The sequence below is a fragment of the Vidua macroura genome, chromosome 17, assembly GCF_024509145.1.
Source record: "Vidua macroura isolate BioBank_ID:100142 chromosome 17, ASM2450914v1, whole genome shotgun sequence".
Classification (NCBI taxonomy): domain Eukaryota; kingdom Metazoa; phylum Chordata; class Aves; order Passeriformes; family Viduidae; genus Vidua; species Vidua macroura.
In genome coordinates this window covers 2,903,292-2,920,424 of record NC_071587.1, presented here as the reverse complement: position 1 = coordinate 2,920,424, position 17,133 = coordinate 2,903,292, and the positions used below count along the sequence as shown (strand labels likewise).

The window sequence follows — 17,133 nt, the reverse complement described above, 5'->3', positions numbered from 1 at the left end:
ACACAGAATCAATAAACTGTACTGTAAGTTTTCCTAGTGTCATAGTACTAAATTTTGCAATTTCTAATAGAGAAACATTTATATTTCAGAAGTCCTGCACTCTTCATCACTTTAAAAAGAATCTAAATGAAGCAAAAAACAAAAAAGTAATAGGTATAAATGTCATTGTATGGTGGCTGCAACACAGTCTTCTATAAATCCTGAATTTGCAGGAGATACTGCCAAGTAATTTGGGTTCCAAATTAACACTTTCTGCTTCAGGATCTTCCCATGCCCTTCCTCTGCTGGCAGTGTCAGTGGCCTCGAGGGGACACCTGGTGCTGTCCTTGCTGGGTTTTGTGTAGTTCTTCCAGCTGGGGATGCAGATGGGGAGTGAAGGTCCCCCCTGGGTAGCAGAAGTGGGAACAGTTGTCACTTGGTTGCCAAAATGTCCCAGGGGGAGGGAAAGGTGCGGCAGCTCAGGGCCCCGGGCACCCACCCCTGCGGGTCAGGGGAGCAGCCTCCTCCCCAGAGGAGCTGGTCCTTCTGAAGGCAATACAGCAAACACCACAACTTGAAGGGTTTCTACTAAGTTTTAACCTTTGTATGTTAACACAGAGCACAGTATTGCTGGGGAGTCACTCACTTGCTATTTGAAAACTTTGACAGCACTGTAAGGTGGAAAATCAAGGTTTTATGGTTGGTTTCTTAAAAGCATTTTGAATTTCAAGTGAGCTATAACAATGTTGGATGTATCTCAAAGTGAATAAAGCCAGGATCAGTGCCTCTTGTAACATTATTGTTGTATTCTTGTTTCTTCCTCTAGCAAAGAGTCTCCTGTTGGGGGTTAAACCTTGGAGAAGTATGAGTTGCCTTTTTGATTTGGTGACTTGCTGGTGGGACACCCTGAAATAGCTGAAGAGCAATGATACTTTGTTTTTAAATGCTTGTTCTTCCCTGGGTCAAATACCTTTAACATACTTTAAAAAATACAGTGTGGCCTTGAGTTGGTGTTGTATTTCAGTGCTTTAAATGAAAAGCTTGATTTAGTGAAATTGGATCAAAAAGATCCAAGTTAATAAAGGAATAAATCATTGTTCCAACCTCTCAGCTGTGAGCTCTGGCTTGCAGGAGAGTTTCAGAGGTGTATTTTGTAGATGTGCTTTGAGTCTGTGCATGAAACCCTGAAGGCTTTTAATGAATGATATTTGAGTGCAGCATCTTGAGCTATAGGCTCAGATCCTGCTGTGGAATAATAATAACCTCACCAATGCAGGAAAAGCCTGTCTAGGAGCAGATATCAGTTGGGGCTTATTTTTTTTTAGGAAAAACTTCACAGTACATTCAAATAATGTTGTATGAACACAAATGTCTCATGCTGCCTGTGAAGCTGATGTGAGTTTGAAGTGCAGTTCTGTTCAGAGGTAAAAAGGTTTTACTTGAGCTGGCTGTGAGAAAGCAGCTTAGGGATGGAGCTCTTAACAGAGGAGCTGTGGTTCCCTGTGTCTGTGTGCAGATACCTTTTTGGAGGCAGAGCTGGTTTTGTCCATGTTTTTTTCTCTCTGAGCTGAAAATTGGCTGTGTGGAGATGTGGGAGCCAGATTGTAGGTACTGAAAGTCCCTGTGTGAAAAAGAGCTGGGCTGCTCCTTCTCCATGGATTTTGCCATGCCCAGTTCTCCACCTGATCCAAGTAATCTGAACAATGCAGGGCTGTTCCTTCCCAGCAGTGAAGGTGAAACATCTTCCAGCCCAGAACATTCAAGAGAAAATCATCTGAGACTTGTCCCTGGAGGTGCTGGGAGCACAGACAGAGTTGCTGTTGTGGTCAGTCAGCCTGAGCCTTACTGATGCCTTGGAAGAGCAATCTCTTTATCCCCACTTCTGCCAGGATGTGCTTTTATCTCTGCTGTCAGGTGGTTGCAGCTCAAGGGTTTGGGGACATCTCATCCCCTAACTGAGCACAAATCCAGTGGGATCAGCTGCCCTGGGGCTCGTGTGCTTCTGTTCTGCTGAAATCACTGGTGGTTGCTGTGAAAATCAGTGGGAATAAACTCCATTGCTGGGAGCTTCTGGCCAGAGCAAGAATTTAATCATTTTTGTAACCACAGCTGGTGTAAAGGAGAAGCATTTATGAAATGGCTCCATGGAGAGCTGGGAGTTCCTGGTTGGTCCCAGACTGTGACGTTGTGTGCAGCGTGTCCTCCAGGTATGGCAGCCACAGCCTGAGATCTGGGGTTTGGGGCAGCTCTGGGGCAGCTTCTCAGGGAGACTGGGGCACCTGGGGTTGTCAGCAAGGAGAGGAAAAAAGCAGATTTTCAGAGCTGCTGCTACCAGGACAGGGTTTGTCACAAACTGCAGGGGGTGTTGAGCTTTAATCAGGTGAAAGGACCTGATTAAAGGTCCTGGTGGTGGCTGGGGGGAAGGCACAGGAATAGAAACAGCAGGAAGTTGCTGAAAATCAAGAAAATGGGAAGTTGAGTGTGATGCTGACTGCTGAGAATCATTAGAATTTATCTGTTCATCTTCTGAATAATGTTTCTCCAGCTCTCTGTTCTGCCCCTGTGCTCAGTTTTCCCCTAGAGGTTTATTCCAGATTATTGAATAGTATCCAAGAAGGTGAGAGGCCAGGCTGTGAGAAGGGTTTGAGCACAGACATTGAACAGAAATCAGTAGCTGCACAAGAATTTAGCAGTTCAGATTCTGGATGAAGACAAACTGCAAAGCCTCTCCAGCTCCTGAAGGAATTGCTCAATTTTCTTTCTGAGTTGTTCTGCCATGGTGAAGGTCAGTGCCTTGTTGCCAGAGTAGCCGAGGACCCAGGTCACAGGGGGATCAGGACAAGGCTGTCCTGGTGAAAACCTTTCCTGGTTTTTGCAGCAGTGCCAGCAGGCCCACAGCTGGAGTCTGCAGAGGGGTGGATTGCCTCAGTGGCCATGGGAGCAGCCAGGGTTAGGCTGGACCTGGCTGGTTCTGCCCCTCATTCTGCTCTCTGCATTTGTAGGGACAGCTGGCAGTTCACAGCTTGCTCTGGTTCCAGGGGTTTGTCCACCTTGGGAAAATTCATGTGGCTCCAGTTTGGCTTAATAGCTGAAAGGATTGTGGGTGAACAGTGAAATCCTATGGCAGAGAAAGGAGCACAATTCCATGTGTCCTTTCCCCCAAATGCAGGAGCAGAAAGGTTGCTCTGATCAGTTGTTTAAATGATCTTGTGACTGGGGCAGGAAAAAGGCTTTTGGGAAGATGTTATGTGGCAATATCTTCCTCCTAAAGTGAAACATCTTTTTCTCCTAAAGAGAAACAAGCTCAGGGGCTGGTGCTGATCATTAACACACATTATCTCACCTGGACAAGCCTCTGCTTTGAAGGGACCTCACCTTGCTTCAGTCTCTGGGCTAACAAGTTTGGTGTTTGCAGCTCTTTCATTATCTTAGCTTTTTTTACTAATTATCTTAGCTCTTTCATTATTTTATCTATTTCAGTGATGAAGACAGGGCAGTGCCATCAGTCATTCAGCCAGTCTTTAGTTTTTAGGAAAAGCCTGAAGACAGCTTTTCCTGTAGGTGTTTCACCATATGTGGATATAGATAAGCTCTACATAAACATACACAGAGGTATCACAGCACATCCCTTACACTCTTACATATCCTTGATACAGGCTGGTTGTCAGTCTGTCCCAAGCCCAAGGGAGCAGTTCTTTTTACAGAAGGAGAAATTCCAGCTGGCCCTGGAAATGTGTTGCTGCCCAACAAACCCAAGGAATTGGGTTTTCCTCACCAGAAGAAAAATACTCCCTCACTTCCCTCTGCTCTTGTCTGTACAGACAGGCTCATTCCTTGCTGTTCATCCTTTCTCCTTTTGGCACATTGCAAACACCTGCATAATTCTGGAATAAAGCAGTCACCACTTCACCTCTGTGTTGGGAAGCATTTTTCTGCCCAGTACCCACCAGAAATGTGTGGTACCTCCGACCCTCCCTCCCTCTTCAGCCCATTGCATCCCCCACAGTGGTCTCTGGACTCACAGAAGTTCTGCTTCTTCTAACAGAAGCAGCATCCTTAATTCTACATTCTAAGGTAAAGCAAATCACTTTTAAAATCCATTTGTTCTTCCCCCAGCCCTGCTTTGGGTAATTATCTCATAAGTTTGGTGTATTTCTTTCTTTGCTGTGAGAGAGCTGCACTGGGGGGGAAGCAAGACTGTGGAAGCAGTTTGTGCCCTGATTGATACCAGTGTCAGTTGCTTTATTACAGGGAGGAAATCTTAATGTGATTCATTTTGAAAATAAGGCACAGAAGGCTAATAAAAAAAAAATTCAGTTACAGTTTTCCTTTTGTGGACTGAAATGTCTCTATGCTGCTCATGGCCCTCAGAACCTGCTGCAGGCCTTGTACTTTGTTTTTGTTCAGCACAAAAATTGCCATTTTTCCACCAAGGCAGTGAAGAAATAAGTTCTGAGAAATGTGAGCTCATCTGAAATTAAGCTTAAAACATTTTTCTTTGCTGCCTTGCCTCCACCCTCCTTGACACCCTTGGACAAGAGAGGGAGGAGTGGTTGCTTTCTTTATTCTTCTGAAGGAGCTGTCTGGGGTTCTCCTGATGTGGTGATTTGGGCTCGAGGTGTGGCTGTTCAAGTTTCCCTGTTGGTGGGAAAGCCCTTGCTCAGGGCTGCCTATGGAGTCTCGAATATTGCACACATGGCAGTTTGTTTTTAATTCCAGACCTTCTCCACTTTCCCAAAATTCATTTAAACAATGTGCTGAAGCACATTGTTTCCCTCTACTCTTTGTTCTGGATGAGGGAGGTGACCTTTATTTTAAATCCTGCCCCTGGCCAAGAATATCCCTGGGCTTGAAGAGGTGGAGTGTGCTGGGGCTGGAGCCCCTGTGTCCCTCTGGACGTGCTGTGGGCACAGAGGCCACTCCTGAGCTGGCCCAAAGCAGCACACGGGCCGCTCTGGCCTGTGGGGACAGCAGGGAGGGGCTGAGCTGGAGCACAGGGTGCAGCCCAGGAGGGGCTGTCCCAGCTGAGCTGCCAGACCTGCTCTCCTCACCACACCTGGCTCAGGCTCGCCCAGCGCGAGGAAGCTCTGAGCAAACCCACAGGGTGCTGGGGGCTCTGCACCCTTGTGCCTGGGCCAGCCTGGCAGAGGCAACAATCCCCCTGCCAGGGAGGAAATTGGGCAAGGAAAGGTGCTGAGCTCGGTGTTTTCTTGTTGGACCAGTGCAGGGTGTCCATCCTGCCACATGCCCTCTGTGCAGGGCAGGCAGAGCATTCTCTGTGGCTGAGTCCTTTGGCACCGTGTCCCCATCCAAGGCTTGGGGGTGTTTTCCTGCCAGAGGAGGGTCAGGCTCCACAACTCCCCACCAGGAGCCTGTGGGGTTTTTGACCACATCTCCACGTGCAAAACTTTATTGAGAATGATGCCTTGTGAAGGCTGACCTAGAACAGAGACTAGATGGAGCTAAAGAATAAAGCAGGGGTTTATTAAGAGGCCTCAGTGGATCCACCTTGGGCAGCACAACCCAAAATGGCCACAAAATGCACAACCAGTCACAGGGGTCTCACACTCTCGTAAGTTCTGCTCCATTTGCATATTGGGGTTAATTCTCCAATTACAGCTTTAGGTTATGAAGTCCCATCCTTCTTGTTTTTCTTTCTTCATTCTGCCATTGTGTATGTTCTTGGGCCTGAGATTTGGATCATTTGTCCTTGGTCCCCAGCTAGAGAAGGAATTGTTTTGTCTGCCTACTCTGTGAAGAGAGCTCACCATTCAGAGCTTAATACGAAGCCCAGACTTAACACACTAAAGCAGCTCAGAATCTGAAAAATATAAAAGCTGAAACCTGAGGCATCAAGAAGAGGGAATTGAGCCTCCTGCAGTTAACAAGAAGACAATACAGGAGGGATTACAACCACTGTGACAGACACAGCAAGTGGCTCTCACAAATTCCCCAAAGGACAGTCCTGTTACAGCTGCAGTAAATGAAATGCTCCCCAAGTGCTGCACAGCCTGGAACTGTGATGCTCATTAAAGTCAATGGGAGTTAATAAAGTCAGTGGGGGGTTTTGTTGCATCTCCTGACTCAGTCTGAATGAATGATTGCAGGCATTTTGGCTCCAGTGATTGTTTGTCCATGCCCAGAAGCAATGGAAGGAGCATTTGGGACTGGAGGAACACTGCTCTGCTGCTCTAATGCCTGTCCAGGCCAGCGTGGGGAAACCAGAGCACCAAAGCTTCCTGCACATCTGCTGGTGCCATGCCAAGCCATTTAACCCAAATTGTGTCAGCAGCCTCAGACACTCCCGTTTCCTTTGCAGAGGTGCAGGCAAGGCAGCAGGGACTGAGACTTTGAGGGTGTTTCTAAGCAAGACCACGCTGCTTTTGCCACTGATGGGATGGGAGCAAACAGCAGCGCAAGTGAGAAGCCAGGTGAGGTCCAGGACACTTGGGAATGGGACCTTCCCTCTGTGGCTGGTGGGGAAAGTCTTTCACAAAAGCTTTATTTATTTTTTCAAGCTCACACCATGGCAGCTGTGTATGTTCAGTTGAGCTGCTCAGTTTTTGTTGGTCACTTATCTTCAGAATATGCAGATGTGGAATTAATTGTTGCCTGTGGGGTTGTTCTGGAGAGAATGGACTGGCCCAACCCTTGTCTTCCCACATCCCAGCAGGGACAATTTACAGGGAGTGACTCCGTGGGGACACTGGACCATGGAAAAGGAGGTTGAGTGCAAATAGGGTGGGAGCCTTTACATTCATTCAAGAGCTAATGGGATGTGACACATCTTTTTATGTCACGGATGTTTAAAGGGCCTTGGGGAGGACCACACCTCTTAGGCAGGACAACCCTAAAGGGCCAGGAGCTGGCTGTGCCTGTGAGCCAAAAGATGAGGTGGGGAAGAAAATTGGCATGGCTGAACTTCTGCTTGGAACTAACGAGAAAAGAATTTTTGACTTTTGGAAGAACAGGGGGGCAATTTAGAACAACTACAAGGGTGTCGTGAGGTTATGCAGGGAGAAAATAAGAAGGGTCAAAGCTCACCTTGAATTTATCTGGCTACTGCCGTAGAAGACAATAAAAAATGTGGTTGTAAATACATCAGCAACAAGAGTAGGGCTAAGGAGAATCTCCCTCCTTTATGGCATGTGGCTGGGGGCTGGTCTCTTTCCCCAGCTATCAAGGCATAGGACGAGAGGAAATGGCCTCAGGTTGTGCCAGGGGAGGTTTAGGTTGGGTATTATGGAAAATGTTGTCATTTTGTGTTGGTCAGGCATTGGAACAGCTGCCCAGGGCAGTGGTGGAGTCCCCATCCCTGGAGAGGTTTAAAAGAGGTGATGTGCACTTGGGGAAACGGGTCAGTGATGGCCTTGGCAGAGCTGGGGCAATTTGGACTGGATGGCCTTAGAGGGCTTTCCATCCTAAATGGGTCTGTGGGAAAACCATGCTCAGAGCAGGGGTGACCCCTCCTGGGCCCCCATTCCTCTCCTGACAGACCAGTGGAGCCAGCAGGGAGCTCTGCAGGTGCTTTCTGGCCCAAAGGGTGGGGGTCAGGAGGGGTCAGGAGTGTCCCTTTCCCACCCCCTGCTGCCCCCTCACCTGGGTTCTCTGCATGCTCACAGACAGACCTCGCTGAGCACCAAACCCAGAACTGCTGTCCTTGGGGTCCCACCCACAGCCAAGAGCAGAGTGAACTGCCCTGCAGGGGCCTGCTGGGAGCCCCTCTCTCTCCTCCCAAAGTAATGAACAAAACCAAAGCAGCTCTTTGCTGGGAGGCCTCGTCTGTGCTCCAAAGCTGAGCTGGAGCGAGCAGCCTCAGCCCCTGAGGCCCTGCAGCTCTCAGAGCTGGGTATATGGCTCAGCAGACTGAAGGTTGGGCTGATTCTCATCTTCTTGACAGCTAGTTTGACTTGGTTTGGTTTGGGGTTTTTTTCCCCCCTCCTGTTGTTCCTCCTTCCAGCCACAAACACCCAAGCATCAGCCTGATGCTGCCGCTGTCTCACCTTGGAGTGGACTGATGGCAGCAAGGATGGACAGGTGGATGCTCAAACATCTCAGACCCACCATAAACTCAGGCAGTTTTGCTCTCCAGGGCTGGAAGGTGGCTCAGCCACAAAGAACCCATCCAGGTTGGATGGACCTTGGAGAAACCTGGAAGGTGTCCCCAGGAGATCATCTTTAAGGCCCTTTCCAGCTCCAACCATTCGGGGTCACTGGTCCCTCCTGACACTGCTCTGGTGTCACCCAGAGCAACACTTGCTTAAGGAGCAGTTTTTAGCACTGCTGGCTTGTGCAACCTGGCAAAGCAGCCAGATTTTTCCATCTCTTATGAGCTGGACCAGTGCAAAGTCCAGAAATTAAAGGCCTGGATTTGGCCCCTGCTCTCCTGCATCAAAGAAGCAGGGGAAGCCTTCCAAGCCTCCAGGGGAAAACCCCAGAACTCCTGTGAATACAGATGTTTTGCTCAGCCCAGTGGGATATACCTTGGGCAAGGAAAAGTAAATCCTGTGGGCAGAGCTGAAGGAAAGGGAAAAAAGACTTGGAAAGGAAAAAAAAGACTTGTTTGGAATAGAAGAAACAAGTGTGTGTGTATGGCAGAGAGGAGAGGGGAAGCAAATTAGATTTCTTTCTTTTATTATACAGGATCGTATGTACAAGGTCACTTCTCTCCCAAACAGCAGCAGCACAGTCAGTTCACAGCCAAACCTGCAGCTCATCTCTCCAGGCCTGGAGAACAGCTCGGGACAACTCAGTGCAGACCTTGCACAGGAACCGGGCAAGGGCGGGGCAAGCACGGGTCTCCCTCCAACCCCTCCTCAAGCAGCCCAAACTAAGAAATGCAAAGAAAACTTTGTGCTTCAAGAGCCATGCGTGCTCCAGGATGGTGCCAGGGGCAGGGAAGTGTCACCCCTGGAGCTGTTTACCCTTCACCCTTCCAAGGGATGCTGTGGATGAGGTTGGAGCACTCAGGACCACCCAGGTGTTGTGTGGGAGGGACTGGCCAGGGGGAAGGTGTGGACTCTGCTTTGGGTTCCAAGCACTGCTGTGTGTGTGTGTGTTCAGGAGGGGAAGGGGCAGGCAGGACACACCAGGTGTGAGTAAAGTGCTGTGTGAGTTTCAGTCCCCGGGAAAACAGGAGGAGCCCAAGAAGGAGAAACGAGGAGAGAACGGCTGAGGCCTCTCGGCTGCGGGGTCCCACGACGAGCCCTCTGCTCGCAGCACGGGGCAGGGGGCACAGCAGCTGGGAGCTGGGGAGCAGGGGAGGTGCTGCCCACCCACATACACCGTGCCCGGGGCATTCCCTGTGCCAGCCTCGGGCACGCTGTCACCCTGGCCATGGAGCTCAGGCAGGAGCGGAGCGGTGGCACCACGCTCCTGACGTGCCCTGACTGGGGCAGGAGGAGGTGTGGGCAGCCAGGGAAGGGGCTGATGTCTCTGGCTCCAGGCTGTAGGTGTTGGGTGCTCCACATGCCTTCCAGGAGCAGCTGGTCCAAGGAAAGGGTCTCATCCACACCCCTCACTCTGCACAGGCTTGCTCAGCCCTGACACGGTGGACAATGAGCACACCAAACCAATTGAGGGTGATGTTTTCTTGCTTTCTCCTGCTTGGGGTCAATTGCTTGCCTGCAGATTCCTCTCCCCTTCCCTCCTCAAGCAGCTTCCCAGAGCACAGCAGCTGCTCCAGCATCGACTCCTTTCCACCTGGAAGTGACTGTGGACACACAGCAGCTCATGGGGCACAAGAGAGGTGGCAGGAGGTGGCTGTGCTGGAGGACAGCTCACCCCACAGCCTCTGATCAACAGGATCTTCAGCACAAGAACACAAACTGTCCAGACTGAGACACTACTTTTCCCTCAGTCAGGAAATGCTCTGGCTCTCACCTCGCACAGGAAAAATGTCTTTATTGGGCTGGGCTGAGCTCTCTCTGCTCTCCTGCAAGCAGCTCTAGAACACCTCTGGCTGCCCTGGGCACACACCTGCTCTCCTGGTCTCTGTGGTGGCTCTGGGTTGTGCAGGTCTGGCTCCTGCCTCCTCTGCTGGCTGCAGAGCTCCAAATCCATTGCAGGGGTAGTGGGGATCTGCTGGGAGGATGAGTTTTCTTTGCCTTTGCTTTACAGATGGATGGAAGATGTCGGGCCATGTTTCTCCTTTGAATGCCAGGTAGAGATGACAGCAGCACTTCCATTCAGCTCGCCTTGCTCAACGTGCCAGGACAGGGTTTAGCTTCGTGCTTTCCTCACACTGTTGCTCACAGCTGCAAGGAGAGAAGGGGGAGCTACAGCACTGTCCTTGAACCCCAGAGATTTGTCACTCAGGAAAGGGGGTGAAGGGCTGGCCAGTGACCCAGCTGAGCAGCCAAGCTCCATGCTAGGAAAACACAGAGGATCAGTGGAAAAGAGCCTCTCCTGAAGCAGCAACCCCCCAGGCCCAAGAGGCACAGAACGAGAGCTTTGGCTCCATTAGCAGCACGGGAGCTGTACCTGGTTACTGTAGCCTGGCATCCTCCACGTCTGTGTAATGGCTGTTCTCCTGCAGGGAAAAGGGAACCACAAACAGTGAATCACCCTGTGTCCCTCCTGCCCTGCCTGGGACACTGGGACACCTCACATGTGGTCACCAGCTGGTCCCCTGCTGTGGGAGAGCAGTGCCAGGGTGCTCAGCGTGATGGACGAACTACAAAACACACCTGGTATGGACACCAGGCAAAACCACCGATTTCTTCTGGCTCCTGATTCTGAAATGGCTCTGCCAAACAGACCTGGGCTGTGCAATTCCCCCCAGGCCTTGGAAGCAATAGAATCACAGAATCATTCAGATTGGAAAAGACTTCCAAGATCAAGTCCAGCCATTAACCCAGCACCTCCCACGTTCACTTCTCAGTTCCAATGCCTGACCATTTCTTCTTTTCAGTGAAGAAATTTCCCTGATCTCCAATCTAAACCTCCCCTGGCACACTTTGAGGCCATTTCCTCTCATCCTGTTTTTTGTTCCCTGGAACTGCCCAGTGCTGCCAAGGTGCCTCAGTCCACGAAGGCAAATCAGTGTCCTGATTCTGCTCCTGAGCACAGGAACTGGTCCCAGTTTGCAGCAGAACTCGTTATCCGTAATGGTAACACTCATCCAGCACTCTAAAGGCCACAATAATGGTGCTGAACTGCTCCCCAGGCAGGGCTTTGGAAAGCACAGCATGTGTTTGGACTGCCCTGATGGTCTTGGAAGTCTTCCAGCCTTTATGGTTCTCAGTGGAATTTGCTCCTGGAGCTGCTGTGCAGAGCAGCATCACTGGGGGAATGGGGTGCTCAGCAGTGGGGTTTAACCTCCTGCACAGGGTGAGTACTTCAGGGATGGAAATGGATCCAGGAGTTCTCTGCAAGGGGCTCCAAAAGGAAAGGAGAGGGAACAGGCTCTGCCTGAAAGCCAGGGGAGGTGGCCTTGCTCAGGGCAAGGCAGAGCCCAGCTGCACTGGGATTGCCTTGGAACAGGCCCTGAGGCAGCTGGGAGCCGCTGGGGAGGATCGGGGCTGGTGGCACCATGGCAGGCATCCCCTGCACACCACTGGTGCAGAGACCCCAGGGGGACCCCCCTGGCATCTGCAGGGGAGGAGCAGAGCTGGAGCAGGAAACAGAAGACTTTGGGACAGCATCAAGAGTCAAGAGTAAGTTCAGGCCCAGCTGAGCAGGGGAGACATCATTCTGGTCCCTGATGGCCAAAAACACCTGGTCAGGGATGTGAAGGTGGAGAGAAGCCTTGGCTGCAGAGCCCATGGGATTGTGAATGTGAGTACCCCAGAGAAGTGACCAACACCAAGAACAGGATCAAGTCCCTGAACTTAAGAGAGCAGATTTGGGCTTGTTCAGGGATCTGCTTGGTAAAATCCTATGTGAGACATCTCTGGAGGCCAAGGAGGCCAGGACATCCAGACTCCTATGGTGTGAGACTTCCAATGGGCACCCAGCACCAACCCCAAAAACTGTTTAGATGCAGACTGGGCAGATAAATGACCAAAACTGCATGAAACCAGAAGAAAATCTGACTGCAAATCAAGCACAGTGTGCTGTAAACACCTGAACACATCAGGAGTCCTTTAGCTTTCCCTCCAGAGCAGTTGTCTGTGTGCAGGGATCTCCCCTTGAGCAGGGCCATCCCTCTAGACACCCCTCAGCTGACATCAGGCATTGATGGGCTGGCAGGTGACTTTTTTTGCATACATGTGACATTTAAAGCATGTCCACAATAATCTTTGTATCCCCTAATAAGTGTAGTAAATAGAACTGACCACCAATTCAGCTGCACTTACTCAGTGTTTTCCATATCCAAATTTATGGCTCAGAACTCAATAAACTCCCTCAGCTCTGTCTGAGCTCTTCTCCTGCCACCCCCTTGCCCCTCAGAGCCAAAGGGGTTTTAGGGACCCCATGTGGGTGCCATGTCCGTGGACAGCAGGTGGTGACAGCCACACTGGGGTGTGGGACAAAGGAGTCACTCCCAGGACCTGGGGGGACCTCAGGACTGCTCAGTGCTGTGGGCTCTGGGGAGCTGCCTGCACACACTGCCCTGACCATCCAGAGCACTTGGGAGCCTCTCTGAGGCTGGCAGTGGAATATTTCTGGTCTTAATGCCACATCAGGACCAGGGACTTAGAGAAAATAGAGATGTGAGCTGAAACAGTCATCTTTTTCTTCTCCTCTTAATGAGGACCAGCTCTTCCCAAACCACTGCCAGCAGATGTCCCTCCAGTGTTTTCTTACCCCAGCAAAGGCAGAGAAGTGCACATTTTTTGTTGACAGGCTCTGTGCTGTTTTATCATCATTAACATCAGCAAGTTTCCCCCTAATGTCTACCATCTCTTTGCCCCGATGTAAATCAAACCTGGCCTTCCTTTTCCTGACACAGCTTGTGCCTTTCTTCTTCCCAGTGCCTGGTGTGACCTCTCCCCTCCACCAGGGCTGAGGGACTCCAGCCACGAGACCCCAGACCTGAAACAGCTCAAGGACCCCGTTCAGAGCCCTCACCCAGCATGGCTCCAGCAGGACAGAGCAGGAGAGCACAAACCAGCTGGGAGTGTTTGGAGCTGGAGCAGTTTAAGGCCGTGGGAAGGGCTGTGGATGTGCGGCGTGGGCACCCCAGGGATGGAGGGTGAGGAAGAGGAGAGGGATGCTGAGCTTCATCCTCACTTCTGCTGCCACCAGTGCTGGGGTGAGGAGGGACTGGAGCTGTTCCTGGGGCCACTCAGTGCAGCTCATGCCCTTCTACCCTGAAGCCCTGCTGCCCTCAGCCTGGATCTGGAGCTGATCCTGTTCTCAGCAGAGTTTTGGTTTGATAAATGGCAGTGCTGCCAGTGTTACCACAGTGCCTGTTCTGTACCCAAACACTGGGCTCCCATCCAAATGCACAGATTTGTCTCTGGGCTCACCAGGGACACCCCTGTTTGGGGCAGGACTAGGAGCAGTGGGGCTGCTGTGTGCCCCACACATCGCTGGGGTCAGACCTTGGCTTGTGCCATGGGACAAGTGCCTCTGGAGAGGGACTTTGGACAAGGGAAATGGCTTCACATTGCCAGGGCAGGGACAGATGGGATATTGGGAAGGAATTCCTCCCTCTGAGAGTGGGCAGGTCCTGGCACAGGTGCCCAGAGCAGCTGTGGCTGCCCCTGGATCCCTGGAAGTGTCCAAGGCCAGGTTGGACAGGGCTGGGAGCAACCTGGGATGGTGGAAGGTGTCCCTGCCCATGGGAGGGGGGTGGAATGAGAAGTTCTCTAAGGTTCCTTCCAATCCAAACCCTCCCGTGACTCCGTGAATGTCTGATCAGCTGCAAGGGCACTGCAAATGCAGCTCATCTAACACAGCCTGTCCTTGCCGTGTGTTTAAATCCATCTAAGAATCACTTGGGAGCAGAGTGGATTGGTTTAAACCACTCCAAGCTGTGAAATCAAGGATAAATGTCTGAATTTCAAGAACCAACCATGTTTCTTCAGCACCTCCACACGTGTTTGCATGGTCAGTGCTTCTGCAGGCTTGGAAGAACAAGTTGTGAGCAACAATCAGATTTAAATACTGCAATCTCTTTGCAGGAAGGAAAAACTACTTTTCCTGGAGATTTGGCAAATTCCAGTAGAACTGTGGCCCGCTCCTTTGCTGCAGGGATGCATTACCCAATCTCTCTTACCAGTTCATCTTCACACTCCTCCCGTGCCAGCCCCTCCTCCTCGCCCTCGTCCCCGTTGAGCGGCTCCTCCACGGTGGCCTCGGCCTCGGAGGCCGTGTCCTCCTGGGACACCTCGTTCTTGCTGCTCTCCACCTTCTTCCGGGCCTCTGCGGGGGCAACAGCCACGTCAGGGCTGGCACCCAGGGCCACAGCCTGAACCCTGGGACAGGGCTGGCAACCAGGGCCACAGCCTGAACCCCTGGGACAGGGCTGGCACCCAGGGCCACAGCCTGAACCCCTGGGACAGGGCTGGCAACCAGGGCCACAGCCTGAACCCTGGGACAGGGCTGGCAACCAGGGCCACAGCCTGACCCTGGGACAGGGCTGGCAACCAGGGCCACAGCCTGACCCTGGGACAGGGCTGGCAACCAGGGCCACAGCCTGACCCTGGGACAGGGCTGGCAACCAGGGCCACAGCCTGACCCTGGGACAGGGCTGGCACCCAGGGCCACAGCCTGACCCTGGGACACGGCTGGCACCCAGGGCCACAGCCTGAACCCCTGGGACAGAGAGCCCCACATCCACTGGGGGGAAATAATAATGGTGGGAACACTTCCTGCCATGGGGAGTTCTGCTGATTTTGAGCAGGCAGCCCGGGACACCATGGAGAGGGCAGAGAAGGTTCTACATCCCCCAGCAGGATGGTGGGAGCCAGGGATAGGGACAGGGACGGGGATAGGGACAGGGACGGGGATAGGGATAGAATAGGGGCAGGGATAGGGATAGGGATAGGGGTAGGGATATGGATGGGACAGGAATAGGGATAAGGAAAGGGGTAGTGTAGGGTAAGATAAGATATGGGTAGGACAGGGATGGGATGGGATGGGATGGGATGGGATGGGATAGGATAGGATAGGATAGGATAGGATAGGATAGGATAGGATAGGATAGGATATCCCCTAGGAATAGGGATAGGGGAGGATAGAATAGGATAAAATAGAAATAGGACAGGAAATAAATAGGAAAGCAAGGGGAAAGGAATAGAATAGAATAGAATAGAATAGAATAGAATAGAATAGAATAGAATAGAATAGAATAGAATAGAATAGGAGGATCACAGGATACAATACGATAGCATATGACAGAGTAAAATAGAATAGTAGACCAAAAAATGCAAACTAAAAAAATACAAACTATATGACAAAAGAAAAAAAATCTCATCATTTTAAACCCCAACTCTGTAATCTCAGGAGTTGTGTGTGTATAATTTTGGCCTGTGCTTCTACCCTGGAACCTGGAGGTTGACACTTCCCTGTCAGAACCTGTAGGAATTTGTGATGCCCAAGGCCAGCCCCGAGGCATCCCCACCCCCACTGACCTGCAGACAGTTTCTGTTCCTCAGCAATCTGCTCCAGCCGGCCCAGGAGAGCATCAATGTTGGATTTGATCTGTGTCAGCTCTGTTTTGATTGTCTGCAGCTCGCTGCTCTTCACTGGGGGGGAGGAAGGAAGGAAAGGAAGGCATTCAGCGCCCTGCAGAGCAGCCCCACCCCACACCTCCCCCAGGGCAGCTCCCTGAGCAGGCTGAAAAAACAGGGGGGAACTCCAGGCTGGGAACTGGCAGGGAAGCTGGGGGCTGCTCCCAAAAGAGCCTGGGGGTGCTGTGTCCAGGCAGGCTGCAGAGGCCAACCCCAGGCTTTGGCACCCTTTGGCTACAGGTGCTCTATAGCTCCTCCAGAACTTTAATATTTACATTAAAATTTTTTTGAAAGCAAATCGAATCATATCAAATTGGATCATTTACCTTCCTGAAACACCCTTGGAACCGCAAGGAGTAGAGCTCCTGGGTTCTGTGAAACTGGATTTTTATGTTGATTTTAAATATACAGAAGAAATAAGTCTAAGACTTCTAAAATGTTTCTCCCTATCACCCCGTGTATAAGAATCAAACCTTTTGGTACAATTACACTTCTGGCAGCCTTTCTAAATCCAGTAATGTGGCTGCCATCAGGAATGTTTTTAATTTATACAGATCAAGCCTGAGCCTTTTAGTGGCTGGAGTGGAATAAGTATGGAATAAGCAGTTGTACCCCACAATAAATTCGGATTCTTTGACCATCACACCGAATCCCCGTCTCTCTCTCTCTTCATCGCCCACACTGCACCTTCCCCAGGTGCACCCCCCGCAGCCGGGCTGCTGTTTCCAGGTGTTCGGAGGCGTTTTTGGAGCTCCCTGTGCTGTGCCCAGCCCTGGCACACACTCACACTTGAGCTTGGCCGAGCTGTTGGCGATGGCGGCCGACCTGGCGAAGAGCTTGACGGGCAGCGAGGCCTTGACGCGCCGCACCAGGGGGATGGTGACGCGCGGCCGCTTCACCGGCACCACCCGCGGCACCGGCGACACCCGGCCCCGGTACTCGAAGATCCTGAGGGGAAGGGAGGGGAGGGGAGCCAGGTGGGGCCGGGGCAGCCGAGCCGTGGGGCGCCCCAGCCCGAGCCCCGCAGCGTTCCCGGTGATTGGGATGCCACCCCACAGGCTGGGCTGGACCCCCGCCCCCAAATCCCTCCTGCTCCCAAATCCCTCCTGCCCCCAAATCCCTCCTGCCCCCAAATCCCTCCTGCCCCCAAATCCCTCCTGCTCCCAAATCCCTCCTGCCCCCAAATCCCTCCTGCTCCCAAATCCCTCCTGCCCCTAAATCCCCCCTGCTCCCAAATCCCTCCTGCCCCCAAATCCCTCCTGCCCCCAAACCCCTCCCATCCCCACCCCACAAAGCCCCTCGGGCTGGGGTCTCACCTGTCGTAGAAGTCGTCTCTGTAATAGTCATAGTCGAAGTCGTAGCCACTGCAGAGACACGGCATCAGGGGTTAATTAGTGCTGGTAATTCATTATTGTTGCTCCCTCACTGCCTGCTGGGCCATCAAGGATAAACAAATGGATCCCGTTCATGAGGGACCGTGCTGGCTGCAGGAAGCTGGGCTTGGCCCAGGAGGAGGACTGGGGGCTGAAGG

General features: G+C 51.8%; 1 protein-coding gene across 5 annotated transcripts in view; it reads right to left on the bottom strand.

The window, feature by feature from the left end:
• Positions 1 to 9,862: 9,862 nt before the first annotated feature.
• RALY (RALY heterogeneous nuclear ribonucleoprotein) overlaps positions 9,863 to 17,133 on the bottom strand; it is a 130,639-nt gene continuing 123,368 nt past the window's right edge. For 4 of the 5 annotated variants that reach the window (XM_053992697.1, XM_053992701.1, XM_053992699.1 and 1 more), the window contains 6 exons: positions 16,919 to 16,966; positions 16,390 to 16,550; positions 15,504 to 15,617; positions 14,147 to 14,292; positions 10,462 to 10,510; positions 9,863 to 10,235 (listed from right to left, as the gene is read on the bottom strand). In XM_053992697.1, the coding sequence (XP_053848672.1) occupies positions 10,466 to 10,510; positions 14,147 to 14,292; positions 15,504 to 15,617; positions 16,390 to 16,550; positions 16,919 to 16,966 (514 nt within the window). In that variant the 3' untranslated portion in view covers positions 9,863 to 10,235; positions 10,462 to 10,465. The remainder of the gene's footprint in view (positions 10,236 to 10,461; positions 10,511 to 14,146; positions 14,293 to 15,503; positions 15,618 to 16,389; positions 16,551 to 16,918; positions 16,967 to 17,133) is intronic. The other variant, XM_053992698.1, reaches the window with a different exon arrangement.